Source organism: Tachyglossus aculeatus, chromosome 2, assembly GCF_015852505.1.
Source record: "Tachyglossus aculeatus isolate mTacAcu1 chromosome 2, mTacAcu1.pri, whole genome shotgun sequence".
In the NCBI taxonomy this organism is placed as follows: Eukaryota; Metazoa; Chordata; class Mammalia; order Monotremata; family Tachyglossidae; genus Tachyglossus; species Tachyglossus aculeatus.
In genome coordinates this window covers 90,154,476-90,173,525 of record NC_052067.1, presented here as the reverse complement: position 1 = coordinate 90,173,525, position 19,050 = coordinate 90,154,476, and the positions used below count along the sequence as shown (strand labels likewise).

At 44.8% G+C, this 19,050-nt stretch overlaps 1 protein-coding gene across 4 annotated transcripts in view; it reads right to left on the bottom strand.

Annotated features, from left to right (window-relative positions):
- Positions 1-6,136: 6,136 nt before the first annotated feature.
- The window catches only part of SOGA3 (SOGA family member 3), an 85,541-nt gene continuing 72,627 nt past the window's right edge, over positions 6,137-19,050 (bottom strand). For 2 of the 4 annotated variants that reach the window (XM_038769262.1, XM_038769270.1), the window contains 5 exons: positions 16,192-16,421; positions 14,960-15,283; positions 14,793-14,872; positions 10,177-11,527; positions 6,137-7,140 (listed from right to left, as the gene is read on the bottom strand). In XM_038769262.1, coding sequence (XP_038625190.1) covers positions 6,967-7,140; positions 10,177-11,527; positions 14,793-14,872; positions 14,960-15,283; positions 16,192-16,332 — 2,070 coding nt within the window. In that variant the 5' untranslated portion in view covers positions 16,333-16,421 and the 3' untranslated portion in view covers positions 6,137-6,966. Of the gene's footprint in view, positions 7,141-10,176; positions 11,528-14,792; positions 14,873-14,959; positions 15,284-16,191; positions 16,422-19,050 lie in introns of those variants that run through there. The other 2 variants (XM_038769246.1, XM_038769254.1) reach the window with 1 other exon arrangement.

The following is a 19,050-nucleotide window of genomic DNA, read 5'->3' as shown; positions in this document are numbered from 1 at the left end:
CAGAATATGGGCAGGAGTAAATATAAATGCAAATTCAGGTTCATGGATTTCCTTAGTGACTACATTTTTTGGTGCAGGGACCCATATGAGGGAAAAGACTAAAGTGAACCATTGAGAGAACGTTGCAAGGGAAAGGCAGTTTCTATGGCACCAGGGAATGACCAGCCAGGGACCCAAAAGGCTGCTACCCATTATCAGTAATAATTGTGGTATTTGTTAAGTATGTATTATGTCCCAAGCACTGTACTAAGCGCGGGGGAACCAACAACACCATCAGGTTGGACACAGTACCTATCTCACATGGGACTCTCGGTCTAAGGAGGAGGGAGAACAGGTAGTGAATCCCCATTTTACAGAGGAGGAAAGTGAGGCACAGAGCAGTTGTGACTTGCCCAATGTCATCCTGCAGGCAAGAGACAGAGTTAGAATTGGAACTCAGGTCCTCATTCCCAGACCTGTGTACATTCCACAAGACCACGCTGCTTCCCACAATCATCAACAGTATATCACGAGTACTTAATGTGTGCAGAGCCTATACTGCAGTTCTTAATAATAATAATGATGGTATTTGTTAAGCGCTTACTATATGCCAAGCACTGTTCTAAGCAGCGGGAGAGATATAAGGTAACCAGGGTGCCCCACAACATGGGGTTCACAGTCTTAATTCCCATTTTACAGATGAGGTAACCGAGGCCCAGAGAAGTTACGTGACTTGCCCAAAGTCACACAGCTGACAAGCAGCAGAGCTGGGTCTATTGGGTCTAGTGCGGGGGCTGGCACAAATGCACTTAAACTGTGATTAAAATCAAATAGGTGATGATCATCCAAGGGAAAGCACTCAATAAATATGCTTGATTGATGTGGATGATGAAGATTCATTCATTCATTCAATCGTATTGATTGAGCGCTTACTGTGTGCAGAGCACTGTACTAAGCGCTTGGGAAGCACAAATTGGCAACATATAGAGACGGTCCCTACCCAACAGCTGGCTCACACTCTAGAAATGCTGATGTTAGAGGCCATGGAAGTCAGCGCTGTCTCCTGGAAAGAACATTCTTCTGGGGGTCAGGGTGTCTGGGTCCTAATCACAGCAGGCACCTGTGCCACCTCAGACAAGCTATTTCAACTCTCTGGAACTCAATTTTCTCATCTACAAAACTGAAGATAATAATTCCTCCCTCTCCCTACCTCACAGGGATGGTTTGGGAAATAATAAAAGCTAATTGAGATGAGAGTGCTTTGGAAAACAAGAAAAAAATAAGGCCTATTCCAAATTCCAAGTGCTTTTCTTTCCTCCCCTCCCACCCCCATGGTATTTCTTAAGCACTTACTTCGTGTCGGGCAATACGAGCCAATCAGGTTGGACACAGTCCATGTCCCACATGGGGCTCACGGTCTTTCTACGCATTTTACAGTTGAGGTAACTGAGGCACATGTGACTTTCCCAAGGTCACACGGCAGACAAGTGGTAGTGCCGGAATTAGAATCCAGGTCCTCTGACTCCCGGGCCTGTGCTTTATCCACCAGGCCTCACTGCCTCCTTTAGGTGTGGTGCTGATGATGGAGCAATTTCAAGCTCCAAACATCTAGGAGACCAACTAATGAGATGGAGTGGAAAATGGGTGCAACATAAAACAGAGGACTAAATTTCACAAAGGCTGCCTTTACCTCACATTCTGCTCCACTCCAAAGAGTGTATCTAAGGAATAAGTTCTTCAGATCATTCCTGGGTCAGATCAATGGCCCAACTGGCCCAGGAGCAACGGGAAACCATGTAATGGTTGCCCTTCCGGTCATAATAATGATAATGATGGTATTTATTGAGCGCTTATTATGTGCCAAGCACAGTCATCTAGTACTCTAGACCGTAAATTCCTTGTGGGCAGGCAACATGTCTACCAATTCTGTGGTATTGTAGTCTCCCACATGCATAATACAGTGTTGTGCAAACAGTAGGCACTCAATAAATATGATTGATTGCTCTAACTAACCTCATGGTAAGAGTTAAACTACCCATCACCTCTTACTCTCCCCTTTTCATCTCCATCTTTCCTTCCAGTAACCTATTATGGACCACTTTCCACAAATATATTCTGGTATTTTTAGATGCTTAACTCCCTGTGCGAGCAAATTCCATAGGCTTATCTTCCTCTGGGTGAAGCAGTGTTTGACACTGAATCACAACAAAAGAATTTGGGCATCCTTTTGGAGGCATGACTGATTTCATGCAGACAAAATAACCCATTAAATAGGACAGAAAGCCCAAGAATAAAATTGATATTTCCCAAAAAGGCCATTTAGCACAGGGTAGAGCTAGCCATAGAGGCAGCTAGATGATGGCCAGAATTACCTCTCAGACCTTCAGTCTAGTATGTCTGGCACCGAGCCTCTTGCCTTTCTGACACCTTCTGATGCAATATTTATACCTACTCTGCCTCCATGCCGTTGCCAATGTGAAAGAAAAGTTCACCACTGATTGCCCACCTGTCACTCACATTTATGACATCGGGCAACTGGCTTCATGTCAAGTCTCATGGCGGAGCGAGAAGAGCCTTAGCAATTACAGCATGTGTCTGTTATGTTGTTATGTTGTACTCCCCCAAGCTATGCACACAGTAAACGCTCAATAAATACAATTGATTGTAGTCAATCCTCTCTCTGTTGCTCCTTGGCCCTCTTTAAATGGCAATATAAGATCCCAAGCAATGAAGTTCTGGAACACAGTCTCCTAACACTGAAACTATGCTCACCTTAACCCAGCTTTGCTGGTTGGGACACATGAGCGGAATGAGCAACAGTAGGAAATTCAAACAGCTGCTGTGAAAGCTGGGAATTCATTGTTAGGACAGACCTGCATGGCACGCTTTCTAGACTGTGAGCCCACTGTTGGGTAGGGACTGTCTCTAAATGTTGCCAACTTGTACTTCCCAAGTGCTTAGTACAGTGCTCTGCACACAGTAAGTGCTCAATAAATTGATTGATTGACTGATTGATAAAGAAGGCTATGGCTCTCTGAGCAACAGCTTCATATGGAAACAGACGAGGAGGTAAAAGAGAAAATAGCGTTAGGTGCTACAAGCATTAAGGGGCAGAGTTTTTATGAGTTCGATGGAGCCAGGCTCTGTGGGAGTGCCTCTAGGCTCAGTTCTGAGTCCTCTTCTACTCTCTATGTACACCTACGCCCTTGGGGAACTTTTTCATCCTTTGGCTTCAACTACCAACTTTATGCAGATGATTTCCAAATCTACATCTCCAGCCCTAACTTCTATCCCTCTCTCCACTCTTGTATTTCCTCTGCCCTCATGACACCTCTACTTGGAAATCCCACCAACATGTCCAAAACAGAACTTCACACCTTTCCACCCAGACCCTGTCCTCCCCCGACTTACTTATCACTTTATACAACACCACCATTCTCCCTGTTTCACAAGCCCATAATCTTGGTGTTATTCTTCACTCATCTCAACCAACACATACACATATAATACCATGAAATCCTGATGGTTCAATTCAATTCAATCGTATTTATTGAGTGTTTACTCAAAACCTCTAGAATCTACCCTTTCCTCTCCATCCAAACTGCTACCACGCTAATCCTAGCACTTAAAACCCAACTTGACTACTGATCAATCTGCTCACTGACCTCCTTGTTTACCATCTTTTGCCTCTCCAGTTCATACTCCACTCTGCTGCCTGGATCAACTTTTAAAAACGTCTTTCGACTCGTGTCTTTCCACTCCTCAAATAGCTCCAGTAGTTGTCCATCCAACAGAAACTACTTACCATCGGTTTTAGGCACTCGGTCAGCTCCTTCCTATCCTACCTTACTGATGTACTGCAACCCAATCTGCACACTCCACTCCTCTAACTCCAACCTATTCTTTGTACCTCGATCTCATCTATCCTGCGAACAACCTTCCCACATCCTGCCTCTTGTCTGGAACTCCCTCCCTCTTCATATCCAGACAGTTACTCTCCCCTCCTTTAAAGCCTTACTGAAGGCACACTTCCTCCAAGAGGCCTTCCCTAAGCTCTTCTTTCCTCTTTTCCCACTCCCTTCTGTTTCATCTTGACATGTTCCCTTTATTTTCCTCCCTCCCAGCCCCACAGCACTTAATGTACATATCTGTAATTTTACTTAAATTTTATTTATATTAAGTACGCTCATTGTGGGCAGGGAATGGGTCTGTTATATTGCTATATGGAACTCTCCCAAGGGCTTAGTACAGGTCTCTGCACACAGTAAATGCTCAATAAATACCATTTCATTGACTGACTACCCACATCCTCCAATGGGCCTGGACACCCTCCCACTTCATATCCAACAGCCCACCACTCTCCTCACCTCCAAATCCCTCCTAAAATCACATTTCTTCCAAGAAGCCTTCCCCAGCTAAACTCCATTTCCTCTATACTCCTTCTCCTCTACATAGATTATGCACTTGGCTGTATACCACTTAAGCAGTTTGGTACTTCATTCATTCATATTTATTGAGCACTTACTGTGTGCACAGCACTGTAGTAATCACTTGGGAGGGTACAATATAGCAATAAATACACACATTCCCTGCTCACAAGCTCACAGTTAGCCCCATAGTACTCATGTAAATATTCTTATATTCTACGTCCCCTATCTGTAATTTATTTAATGTCTGCCTCCGCTCCTAGACTGTAAGCTCCTTTGCAGCAGGGATCACATCTACCAACTCCGTTGTATCGTACTTTCCCAAGTAAGCGCTCAATAAATAGCACTGATGGATTAATTGCCTTCTGCACTGGCCCTTTCAGTCAAACACATACTCACAGGTGAACTTCACTGTTAGAGGTGACATCTTCCAATACGAAGGACAACTACATATTTCCACATCTACTGTGAGAATGGAAATGGAATTATTTTTGAACTTAGCAATAATGTTGTTGGAAAAAAAGAAAAGACTCAATTTTTAATTTTTGTCATTCCCCCCTCCCCACTGGATATTGTTGTAGATGAAACAACAAGAAATAAATCTTATACTATATGCTACTTAACACCTTTGGAAAGCAGTTGATCTGGGATAGACACTTTAACATTGATTGTACTTTGAAGTTTGTATGTTGAAACTTTGCCAGGATGCAATAATAGTAATAACAATTGTAGTGTCTGTTAAGCTTATTATATGCCAGGCTCCGTACTAAGCACTAGGGTAGGTACATTGGGTAGGACAAAGTCCCTGTCCCACATGAGGCTCACAGTCTTAGTCCCCATTCTACAGATGAGGTAACTGAGGCACAGAGAAGTCGAATGACTTTCCCAAGGTCACACAGCAGACAAGAGGTGGAGCCGTAATTAGAACTCAGGTCCTTCTGACTCCCATGCCCATGCTCTATCCACTAGGCCGCACTGCTTTCTACACATTCTGGCTAGAACACAGAAGCAAACAACTCCAGCTTGACAGGAAATAGTCCAGGGTATTGTAATAGTAGAAGAAACTGTGTGCCTGCACTCGGCCATGAAGCTGATAAATAGTACGTGAGTTTAATATGGGACTCTGTAACAACACAACTCTCACATTAGAAAGAAACGGGTTGTACAAATTGGGGAGGTAGTTTCATTTTTTAAAAGTAATTGATTAATGGGATCTTCAATCACTTATCGAGACCGTACCCCTGTAGAGTCAAGGTTTTCCCGACCAGTCCATCCACCTCTCATCCTGCCTTTCACAGCCTCTCAGATCCCATCTCAATCCCAGCTTCCCTTCCTACTCTGCACCCCATCCCAAGCTGCCCTTCTGAGGGCGGGTAGAGCAGCTCAACCTGAGCAGGTGACCAAAGGAAACCATTCCTGGGTGCCTTGAATTGGGATATTTTTACCTGATCTTGCATTCCTGTTTCTTCTTTTTGGGTCTTTTGGAGTTCCCATTTTCTGTCCTCGTGACCAGGTTCCTGCTGCAGTGCTTTGAAGTAGCCCACCTTGTGTTGAAAACACTTGGTTTAGTAGGATGAAGTGGTCTACACACTCTCTAGACTATAAGCTCCTTGTGGGCAGAGCACATGACTACCAAATGTGTTAGACTGTACTCTCCCAGGAGCTTAATTCAGCACTGTACACACAGTAAGCACTCAATAAATACGATTGATTTAACCTTTCATTTATTCATTCAATCATATTTATTGAGTGTTTACTTTGTGCAGAGCACTGTACCAAGTGCTTGGAAAGTACAATTCAGCAATAAAGAGAGACAATCCCTGCCCACAGGGGGCTTACAGTCTAGAAAGGGGGAGACAGACATAAAAACAAGTAAACAGGCATCACTGAGTGTGCATTTACCTAGGATAGATCTTAAGAGTTAACCAATGAAGTTAGTTAGAATTAGTACAGCACTCTGCACATAGTAAACGCTCAGTAAATATCACTGATTGATCTGAAACCCAAACAGCATAGCTGGGCACCCCTGGAAAGGACATTTCAAAATAGAAACGTCAGTATGGTCTATTTTCAAATTGTAAAATAAACACAGAGAATCGATACGTATACATGGTGTAATTTCAACGTCCACACTAGCACATAAGTTTGTCTTGTCTAAATACATCCCAGGATACTTCCTGATGGAACACATGCACCTACAAACACATGGTCATGCATACAGCCTTTCTCTCTGCTGCTTGCAGGAAAGTTAGAATATACAAAATTGTACACTGTTTCAACTAAAAGAAGAAAAACAGGGACAAATCGGTGAGAATGGCATTTGATGGAAAGAAGATTCAAGTCAAAAATACGGGAAGATGTTGATTCCATCAATTGAAAAAACACTGAAGACTGATGGAAAGTTAAGATTCGAATAGTTTGTCTGGCATATCAAGAAATGAGATTGATGGCCTTGGGTGTTATCCGTTAGGAGCCGTCGGGGACGGAGCTAGAGAATGCTCCGTTAGGAGATGAGGCTTGGGATGGTCTTGATGGGCACCTGGTCGACCTGCCTGGGGACTCAGTCTCGCGACGCCTCCAGCTTCAGGGAGGCAGAATAGCTGATCGTGGGCCTGGAGGAGACGGGGGGCACAGAGAAGGATCTGGACGCCCATCGGGATGGTAAGCGACGGTTGGCTGGCCTGGCGGGCCGGGAAAACCCTTTCCCACTGGTAGATTTCACTGCTCCGGAATCCTAGAACACAAACACAACTATTCACCTGATTGTGCTGTAGTCTAAATAATGATAATAATAATAACTATGGTATTTGTCAAGTATTTCCTACGTGCCAGGCACTGTACCAAGTGCTGGGGTGGATAAAAGTTAATCGGGTTCTACATAGTCCCTGTTCCACATGGGGCTCACAGTCCTCATCCCCGTTTTACAGATGAAGTGACTGAAGCAAATTCAAGTGACCTGCCCAAGGCCACACAGCAGACAAGTGGCAGAGCCAGGATTAGAATCCAGGTCCTTCTGACTTCCAGGGCCAGGTTCTGTCACATGAAGGGGATTGAAGGATGAAGGTTCTCGGGGTTAAAAGGATTCAAGAAGGTCCCTATAGAATAACGGCCTGGAGCACTCCAGTCTCAGATATTCCCACCACAATTCAAGCAGGAAATAGGAAAAAACAAACACGGTGTATTAAAGGAAGATTCAAAACTGTAAGCCCTAGGCAAGCCACAAACCAATTGAGCAGCACCATCTTTTCTTTTGTTCTGCTGCTTCCAGAGGTGAACCATTAAGGAGCAGAATAACTGCCCAGAAACATCATTAAATTCAGACTGTTGCTGGTGAGTGGGACATCTAGCACTTCTGTACATATTTTTAAACTGCATTCTATAAATTACTTAGTTATTCATATTATGGTCTGTCTTTCCCCTCTAGACTATAAGCTCATTATGGGCAGGGAACATATCTGCTAATTCTGTTGTATTGTACTCCCCAAGCTCTTAGTACAGTGTTATGCACATAGTAAGTGTTCAATAAATACAATTAGCTGATACCTAATAGAACCCATTTCTTTCATTTTTCATAAATATGAATGAGGTATTTGTTAAGCACTTACTATGTGTTAAGCACTGTTCTAAGCACTGGGGTAGATACAAACCAATCAGGTTGGATACAGCCCATGTCCCACATGGGGCTCACAGTCTTAATCCCCATTTTACAAAGGAGGTAACTGAGGCTCAGAGAAGTTAAGTGACTTGCCCAAATTCACAGAACAGGCAAGTGGCGGAACTGGAATTAGAAACCTGGTCCTTTTGATTCCCAGGCCCGTGCTCTACCCACTAGACTATCCTGCTTCCCTTTTAAGTAGGCGCTAAGGGTGGAACCCTGTAGGCAATTAAAGAATGTAGTCCAGTGTGAAAAGAAATGGTTGTGCACATGCACATTCTTCTGGTCAAGGTGCAAGCAATAAACCATTAGTTTTCCTTCACAGAAGATTAGTTGGGAATGAAACCCACGCGTTCTGGAACTGACCATCCTCACTGTAATGACTCTTCCTGACCACCAGAGGGCTATCAATTGAACACTCATAATAATAATTATGGCATTTATTCATTGCTTATAATAATAATAATAATAATAATGTTGGTATTTGTTAAGCACTTACTCTGTGCCAAGCACTGTTCTAAGCGCTGGGGTAGATACAAGATAATCAGGTTGTCCCACGTGGGGCTCACAGTCTTAATCCCCATTTTACAGATGAGGGAACTGAGGCCCAGAGAAGTTAAGTGACTTGCCCAAAGTCACACAACTGACAAGTGGCGGAGCTGGGATTTGAACCCCTGACCTCTGACTCCAAAGCCCATGCTCTTTCCACTGAGCCATGCTGCTTCCCTGCTTATATTTTTATGGCATCTGTTAAGCGCTTATTATGTGCCAAGCATTGTTCTAAGCCCTGGGGCAGAAGCAAGTTAATCAAGCCAGATCAAGTCCCTGTCCCACATGGAACTCACAGTCTAAGCAGGAGGGAAAACAGGTACTGAATCCCCATTTTGCTGTTGAAGAAACTGAGGCACAGAGAAGTTGAGCGACTTACCCAAGGTCACAGCAGGGAAATGGCAGAGCTGGAATTAGAACCCAGCTCCACTGGCTCCCAAACCCATGCTTTACCCACTAGGCCACGTTGCTTACTTATCCCAGGCTAAGTGGCGGAGCGATATAAGGTTAACAGATCAGACCCAATCCCCGTCTGATTACAACTGGGGAAACACACACATCTATCACAATCTATCTCAACCCCAAGATGAATGCATTATTTCTGAGCTTGTGGCCTAATGGAAAGAGTAAGTAATCTGAGGTGAGAAAGGGAATCTCTCTCTTCCAAATAAAGTGAATTGTGTCAGTCCAAAGAGGATTTTCCTAGCTTGCAAAGAAACATCACATTCTGCCAGTCAGGGCCAAGGCAAGAGAAAAGACAGGATAATCGAGCTTCCCTTGGCTCTCTATTGCCATGAAAGGAGTTCCCACTGCATAGCAAAAAGGTCTGCACTGCACTTCTCTTGACCAGACAAGAAAGCCAAGTTGAGGTTGGGCATGGGGAAACACTTCCCGGTCCAATACCGTGAGCTCGTTCTCAAATCCTTTCCACAGGATTTGCTCCCCTTGAGTCTGCAGTTAGAGAATGCTATAAATCCAATTAACTAGCACATGTCTCTTGTGAACTTTAAAGCCCTCACATATCCTATAATCAGTGGTGCTGAGCTGCCAAAGTACACCACTTAGTTGGTCCCTGAGAGGCTCCTGAAGCCCATTTAAAGAAAATGGGCATTTTTTCCTTACATTTGCATTTTCCCAAGCAAATTCAAACTCAAAAAGTCTCACATTTGCTGAGAATATCTGAGCCCTAGACCAGGCAGATCCACAAGTTGCCGTCAGAATAGAGAAGGGAAGCAGCATGATCTGGCGGATAGAGCACAGGCCTGGGAGTAAGAAGGCTATGGGTTCTAATTTTGGCTCTGCCGCTTGTCTTGTGGGTGGCCTTGGGCAAGTCACTTCATTTCCCTGAGCCGCAGTCCCCTCATCTGTAAAATGGGGATTAAGACTGTGAGCCCCATGTGGGACAGTGTCCAACCCGATTAGCTTGTAACTATTCCAGTGCTTAGAACAGTGCTTGATGCATAGTAAGCTCTTAGTACTATCATCATCATCATCATGAGGAGGGAGGATGGAGCTGTTTTCTTCCCAATGGCTACCTTTGCACCGTAAACAGCTTTCCCCTCTTACCTCTGATGGCTTTTTCCTGTCTAGCCCTTGCCTGGAGAGCAGCCCAGCATGCTTGACAGGCTCCTTCCACAGGTCCTCTCCCCTTTCAGGTTGTCGCTGGGGCCTTTCTAGAACCTGGCTCCAAGCGCCCAGACCTCCCCCTGGTGATCCAGGGCCAGGCCTCACCCACTTCTCCGGGCAGCCCGGAGCCTGGCACCAGGCAACCCCCGCCGACGGCTCGTAGCTTTTCAGCAGCTTTTCCACGACGCCGTAGTTAGACCTGGGGTCGGCAGATCGCGGGCGGTCGCACAGATCGCTCGGCCTCCAGTCGCTTCCCGGAGGCCTCGGCCATAGGCCACAGGCTCCCGACCGCTCCCGGCCTTGCTTTGCTGGACCCGATGGGGGAGGGGATTTGAGGGGCTGATGGGGTCCGTTCTCCACGGGGTCCAGACTGGAACTTCCATAGCCGGGATCCGCTTCCTCACTGTCAATGGTCCAGACACCAGATGTGCCGCCAGGTTTGGCATCTCCGGGAGATTTCATGAACCTTTGAGCTTGCTGCCCGGAACTGGAGCACCTGTCTGTCCGAAACACGGTCCTGTTGAACTCATCTGTCTTCTCAGCCAACTTTTCATTGCGTGAGGGCCTCTCAAAATGGCAGTCAGAGCCGACAGGGTCACCCAGGGGCCCAGGGTGGCTCAAGGCGTCTCCGAAGTGCCTGCCCCAACAGGATGGAGTGGTAGGACCCAGGATCACCTGTTCAGAGGGTGGTAGTTTCGCATCTGAGCAGCTTTCCTGACACCACCTATGGGAAAGCAATCTGGGGTTTACATCTTCCCCAATTGTGTGGACGCCACGTGGCCCTAGGCTATGCCTGATGCCATCACTGCACTTGGTTTGGCCGACTATTTTTGCTACAGGCAAGGGAAGGGTGTGAGTAGCATCTTTCCGAATGTCCCCTTTATTTAGACAGGGTTCTTGCCATGTAGCCAGAAAACGATTATGGACCTTCTGTCCACTCCAGGCCTCCTGGGTCTCACTGTTGTTGCTGCTGCTGCCGCCGCCACCTGCGTTTCTCTTTGGGCCTCCAGCGGTCCGGAGACTTTCAGAGTGGATCCCTGCCAGATTTCGGGATGTGCTCCTCGGAGGGGGTGCTGGTGGAGGGTCGTGTTCTTGCCCAGGAAGGGCACCTGATCCACCTTTCACCTGATGCGGGGTGGCACAGGGCAAGTAGGCATAAGCTGGCTCCGCGCTCTGTTTCTGGTTTTCAGCATTCGGGCAGATCAGTAACGTCTGAGAGTTGACGCTGGCTTCAGGGTTCCCCTGAGCCTTGGTAGCAGTTCCTGCCGCCAGACTGGGGGTTGGCATCATCCTGCGTAGAAAGGACACATTGGGCGATAGTCAGGGGGTGATATTCTTATGGAAAAATACCTTCTAAAGATGGGGCGGCTTAAGCGACAGGCTGATGTCAAGAGGGAGTCAAGAGGAGCCCCTGCCCAGGATTAAATCATCATCATCATCAATCGTATTTATTGAGCACTTACTGTGTGCAGAGCACCGTACTAAGCGCTTGGGAAGAACAAGTTGGCAACATATAGAGACAGTCCCTACCCTTGAACGTCTAAGTGTGTACATTCTTTGGGACAAGTATGTCAGCAGTGCCAAGCAAGTGCCTAGGCCTCAAAGTAAGGGGGAAAAAATCGGTAACCAAGAGTAGTAAATGACATGCAGATCTAGCTTAGCGATCTGCATTTGTTTTAACATTCTCGATTTATCACGGGTGGGCCCCATAAATCGAAATGTTCTTTCTCTGAGACCGATTGTTCCCCGCTGGCCCCAGCTTCTGGCTGCCTTTCTCCAGGCAGAGACTCCAAAGTGAATCTTGTCTCTTCAGTCTTCCCTAGAAGAAACATTCCAATTTTCAGACCACTTCCTCCCCAACCCCTGGTGAAGTTTGGAAGATCATTTTTTTTAATGGTATTTGTTAAGTGCTTACTATGTGCCAGGCACTGTATTAAGTGCTGGGGTAGATACAAGGTTGGACACAGTCCGTGTCCCATGTGGTGCTCAGTCTTGATCCCCATTTTATGGATGACATTCCTGGGTTGCAGAGAAGTGAAGTGACTAGCCCAGGGTCACACAGCAGATAAGTAGAAGAGCCGGGATTAGAACTAGCTGTGAGCCCCTGTGGGACAGGGATTCTGTCCATCCAAATGTGTTGCGTCTACCACAGCACTTAGTACAGTGCTTGGAACACAGTAAGCACATGCCACCATCATCACCTAGCTGCTCTCTAGAGGGCCTTAGCCCCAAACATTCCTTTTTCCCAATCCAGGCTTGTTGGGGGGACAATCACAAGGCCTACCGGGAGGCAGAGACTGAATCCAGATGAGTATGAGGACTCGAGAGAGGGTTATCTAGGCAGTCTTCTCCAAAATAGTCTCCACCCAGCAACCTGAGGTGGACATGAATAAGGAACTTGTTCCGTTGTTTAGATAACCTGAATTCAATTCCTGCCCAGAGCCTACCCAGTTGTTGCTTTTTAATCAATCTCAGAGCCACGCTGATGATTCGGCTGTGGCTGTGAACCCAAATCTGTTTTTATGTGTCTGTCTCTATTGTCAGTGCTTCAGACATTAGACATCTTTTTAATAGAACCTCATGTACATATTTATTACTCTATTTATTTTACTTGTACATATCTATTCTATTTATTTTATTGTGTTAGTATGTTTGGTTTTGTTCTCTGTCTCCCCCTTTTAGACTGTGAGCCCACTGTTGGGTAGGGACTGTCTCTATATGTTGCCAACTTGTACTTCCCAAGCGCTTAGTACAGTGCTCTGCACACAGTAAGCGGTCAATAAATACGATTGATGATGATGATGATGTTCTAGGACAAATGAATGATTCTGAAAAATTTCCAGTATTCATCAGAGCAGCCCACCCTGAAAGAATAGCTGACAGAGTTTTTGGATAACTGAATAGCATGTTTGGAAGAGCTTAGATTAGCTAAATTCCAAGTGCTTTTGTGGCCAAAATAAAGGGTGTATGGACTGCAAAAAGATAATCCAATGTTGCAGGAGGAAAGGAGGTAACTTTTTACCCTAATGAGGATATTTAAAGACATTAGGAAAGGAATGGATACAGTTATTAAAATCCAGCTCTTACCCTGTGGTACTTCTTCAGATTCACTATCCACAGATTTCAAGAGACATCACGCCTCATCACCAGTATGTACTGAGCCCTACTGAATGCAGAGCTCTGTACAAGGCACTTGAGATAGCCTGATAGAAACAGAAGTTCTGGACACTGCACTCCTGTCTTTTGCTTCTTCTGTACTTTCCCGGTGTTTGTCTTAGGGCACCGCACTCAGAAGGCACTCAAAAATACCATCAGTATCACTACTATTACTACTACTAATACCACTACTCCCCTTAGGCTGGGTGCCCCATGTTGGACAGGGACTGTGTCCTACTTAACTTGTATTTACCCCAGCACTTAGAACAGTGCTTGACATATAGTAAGTGCATAATAATAATAATAATGATAATACTTGAAGAGTTTACAGGATTATGGGGGAAACAAAGCAGTTTACTCTGCCCAAATGGTCATGCATTAACAACATTTCTTCTCACAAACACCATAACTGACTAACCAGAGACTGTCTTGAAGGAATATTTGTATCAGCTTCTAACTGAATTCCTTAGATAACAGCAATAAAAGAAATACCCAGCTTGTTCTGAAGGTTTCCACCCTTGCCTTTACCCCACCCCTTCTCCTGCCCCTCTCCTATCACTGTCTTTCCTACAGTGGTCCCTGTTCTCTCTCAGTTGAATTTTCTCTCACCATGTGCTGCATTGTGCTCGCTTGTCTTCCCCCACTTCCTCATCTTCCCATTGCACTTCTTCCTCTTGGCCGGCCCAAGAGATCCAGCTCTTTCCTCTCCCTGGAGGAAACCACTGAGTCATCAAGAAGAAGCAGCGTGGCTCAGTGAAAAGAGCGTGGGCTTGGGAGTCAGAGGTCATGGGTTCTAATTCCGGCTCCACCACTTATCAGCTGTGTGTGACTTTGGGCAAGTCACTTAACTTCTCTGTGCCTCAGTTACCTCATCTGGAAAATGGAGATTAAGACTGAGCCCCAAGTGGGACAATCTGATGACCTTGTATCTCCCCCAGCGCTTACGTAGAATAGTGCTGGGCACATAGTAAGCGCTTAACAAATACCAAAATTATTATTATTATTATTACTCAGCTGTGACCCAATGACAACCTCTCCTTGATATATATATATATATATATATATATATATATATATATATATTTAACGGTATTTAAGTGTTTACTATATGCCAGGCACTTTACTAAGCACTGAGGGAGATACAAGCTAATCAGGTCAGATACAGACCCCGTCCCCCATGGCGTTCCTAGTCTTAATTCCCATTTTACAGATGAGGGAACTGAGGCACAGAGGAAGAGAAGTGACTAGACCAAGGTCACACAGAAGACAAGTGGGGTTAGAACCCAGATCCTTCAGACTCCCATGCCCATGCTCTATCCACTAGGCCATGCTACTCCTTTACATGAATCAGTGATTGGTGATTCTCCACCCTAAGAAAATCACAAATGGGCTTAACTTACCGTCTGTGGCTCGACTTCTTTCGAATTTCCTCTTGAAAGCTGCATAATTCCTCACTCACTCTGGCAAGTTCCTCAAGAGCCTTGATGTACAAACAGGAGCATGTTAGCACTGGGAAATGCACACACTTCTTTGGAAAATGCTTCCCTTCTTGTCCCCGTTTACTTACTACATTGAGGGCTCCGGTGCTGCTCCAGGGATCTGTCTCAGAAGTCTTCAGGGCAGACCAGGCCACACAATCCCATTGGCCTTTGTCTCCTGGCTTGTCCATAAATCCGTCCTGCTGTTGCTTGTGGATGAGAGGGGTTCCTTCCTGCAAGGGAAAACCTTCCTTCTTCCCGTCGCTGGCCTCACCAAATTTGGGTTTCGGTTCCATCGAGGCAACGATTCCAGAATCGGACGGAGGAGGAGAAATCTGCAGCACCTTGCTTCCCTTGATCCTCTTCTGCTCATTCATGTGGTTTTCTCTCCTGATCTTGACTTCCTGGTACAGCTGAAAGGACAAACCGATATTGATGAGTCCACAAACTCACTGCAGTCAACCTCTTTGCAGGGTCAGCTACTGAAATATCTGGAGGAAGCACGATCTAATAAAAAGAGGATGGAGCTGGGAATCAGGAGACTTGGGTTCCACTCTCAGCTCTATGACTGATCCTCTGGGTGACAGGCTAGCCCATCTCTCCATGCCTCAGTTTCCTGCCTCTCTATACCTTCCTAAAAGATATGTTGTGAGAATAAAATGAGGTAATTGGCATGACAGCGCTTTGGAAAAATAAAAACACTCTATAAATTCAAGGTATTATAAATACCACACCAGAGGTCACTGGAAGGCTACGATCTGGGACCAGTCAGTAAGTTGTTATTTGGGTTATGCCATTTCCCATCTTCCAAAGTCCTTTTCTCAGATTTTCCAGAAAAATCTTATGTCCCAAATCAGTGTTTCCTTTGGATTTTTCTGAACCAACATCCTCCAGGGGAGAGCATCTGCTGCAAAGAACAGAGTCCATGTGTTCTCTTAAGGAAAGAACAACATAGTTTAATTGCCCACTTGTAATTTGTTAATAAATGTTTATCCTACTCAGGCAGATCACGAGTTTACTCCATTAGCCTTGATAATCCAAAATCTTAAGTATAAATACTCACTTTGGCTTATATCTAGCCTTTTGAGATAATGTGGAAGTCACCAGGATTAAAATGGTAAATTTGACCTTAAGACCCATGCTTCAGCCAGACATTTAAGCTCTTAATGTGCATCCGGAATTATGAAATAAATTAAGTCCCCCTCAGCCTCTGATTTTAACTCATTCATTGTCTCAGTGCTAAATTCCAGATGTTCTCCTGTTAACCCAATTTAGATGTTTGTGGGAAAGGGAACAGAAATCAGAATAACCAGAGCGGCACCTCTTCTATTTTCTTCTGCATGACTTTCCACTGACTTTCCCACTCTTCCCTCTCGCTGTCAAAGCGGTCCAGTAATTCCTTCCTCTCCCGACTCCAGGTTGTCTCCAAGCTCTCCAGTTGATCACGTAGGTCCATGGCCATCAGTGGACTTTCAGGAAAGATGTGTTGTGGCTTTTTTTCCCCCTTCAGAAGTCTTTGGTTCAGCCAGTCTCTCTCAGCTTGGCTCCTGGCTTCAAAAAGAAAGCATAACATTGAATGCAACCAGAGGTCTGCTCCCTGACTCCCTGGCTGTCTGGAGATTCATTTTGATCTGACTTTCAGAGGAGGCTAACTGGAAACCAAAGAGCAAGTGATGACAATCTGCTTAAGAGAAAGAGTAAGTCACAAAACCCAAAGGACTTCTGTAAACAGGTAATAGTATCCCACACTTCCCCACTCCACTACTGTACCTCAATAAATTAGCAAAACAGCCTACAAGTTTCTGCCATGTATTTCTGATGCCTGTTGGCAACAAAAATCTAAAGACAGAAAATGTGTGAGTTGGAATCCTGAGGCAGGTAGTCAAGAAATCTTGCTGTTTATTTCACTCAATGATTTAACTGGGAGGCATGAAGACATTCCGAATGTTGGCTATGTCATTTTTACATGCACATGTGCGGACACACACACACACACACACACACACACACACACTTTTTCTGCCCTTCTTAAATTCTGAATATGCTGGCATAATTTTTGTTTTTCTTTTTTTTTTCCTACATACCCACAACCTTAAAAAAAATTCAAATGTTGCCCATTAAAACAGAGAAGTACCATGGTTAGTTGATAGCTCATGGGTTTGGGAGTCAGGAGCACCTGGGTTCTAATCCCAGATCTATCTCTTGTCTGCTGTGTGACTCTGGATGCTTAATAATAATAATAATAATAATAATAATTGGCATTTGTTAAGCGCTTACTATGTGCAAAGCACTGTTCTAAGCACTGGGGAGGATACAGGGTGATCAGGTTGTCCCACGTGGGGCTCACAGTCTTAATCCCCATTTTACAGATGAGGTAACTGAGGTCCAGAGAAGTTAAGTGACTTGCCCAACATCACACAGCAGACATGTGGTGGAGTCGGGATTCGAACCCATGACCTCTGACTCCAAAGCCCGGGCTCTTTCCACTGAGCCATGCTGCTTCTCACACATGCTTAATGTCACTGGGCCTCAGTTACTGCATCTGTATAATGGGGATAAAGTCTGTGAGCTCCATGTGGGACCTGGACTGAGCCCAAACTGATTTGCTTGAATCTATTCCAGTGCTCAGTACAGTATTTGGCACCAAGTACACACTTAAAAGATACCATTAAAAAAAAAAGGGGTTTGTTTTCCAACAGGCTGACCTCCATATTTCAAGGCCCCATTTTACAAGGTGCATATTGTTCACGAGGCATTTTTCCCCAATGTAATTATACTCACTGAATGTGGTCTTAGGGAGAAGAAAATATGAGCTGGGAATATTTTGTTGGGTTTCCTCCACATGCACACACATAAAACACTGGGTGTGTTTTGGTCTTGTTTCCCTAAATCATCTCCTGGATTCAACCAAAAAGTTTCTACCTATTTCTACTGAATCTCTATGAGTGGAAGGTTTCAGTGAATGATTCAAAATGTGCATAAAGATGTACATATTCAAGTCAAATAAGGATCTCAGTAACACTATTAGGGCACAATCAATCAATCAGTGGAATTTACTGAGCGCTCACAGAGTGCAGAGCACTGTACTATGCACTTGGGAGAGTACACTGTAATGGAGTTGGTAGTCACATTCCCCGCCCACAAAGAATTTACAGTCTAGAGGGATGGGAAGTAGTCCCCAAGTCTTGAATGCTGTGCATCTCTGAGGAGTCTTTGACTTGACTCCAAAAGGCTCCTATGCCTAGAGCTCTTTACCTTGTGTGTTCCAGCAATGTGGGGATAAATCAAGCTACCAGGCAGGACCGCATTCCACTCTGCTCCCTCAACCTCCCACCCACCTCCGTGTCTTGGATACTGTCTTTGGAAACAACCTCACAGCAAACATAAAAGAACACATTCCCCTCTCCCCGAAGAGGAAGGTAAGTGTATGGAATTTGTTCCCCTCAGGAAGTTGGACAGGTTGTAAATATCAGCAAGTCTAAGAGAGGATGGGATGCATTCACTGACAGTGAGATACTGGAATCAATCAATCAATCAATCAATCGTATTTATTGAGCGCTTACTGTGTGCTGAGAACTGTACTAAGTGCTTGGGAAGTACAAGTCGGCATCACATAGAGACAGTCCCTACCCAACAGCGGGCTCACAGTCTAGAAGGGGGGAGACAGAGAACAAAACCAAACATACTAACAAAATAAAATAAATAGAATAGATATGTATAAGTAAGATAAGTAAATAAATAGAGTAATAAATGTATACTTGCTGCACTGGAAGGAACATTTTGGAGGGGGTAGTTCAGGATGTTAGATGGGTCACTCCTTCGAATTAGGGTTATTGGCAAGGAGGGTGAGTGTTTTTTATAATATTTGTTATGTGCTCACTCTATGTCAGGCACTGTACTAAGCTCTGTATCTTGCTAGATATAAAATAATCAGGATGGACAGGCTCTCCCCCTCGTCCCCCAGACTGAGCCCCTGCCTTCCTCTCCCCCTCGTCCCCCTCTCCATCCCCCCATCTTACCTCCTTCCCTTCCCCACAGCACCTGTATATATGTATATATGTTTGTACATATTTTTTACTCTATTTATTTATTTATTTATTTTATTTGTACATATCTATTCTATTTATTTTATTTTGTTAGTATGTTTGGTTTTGTTCTCTGTCTCCCCTTTTTAGACTGT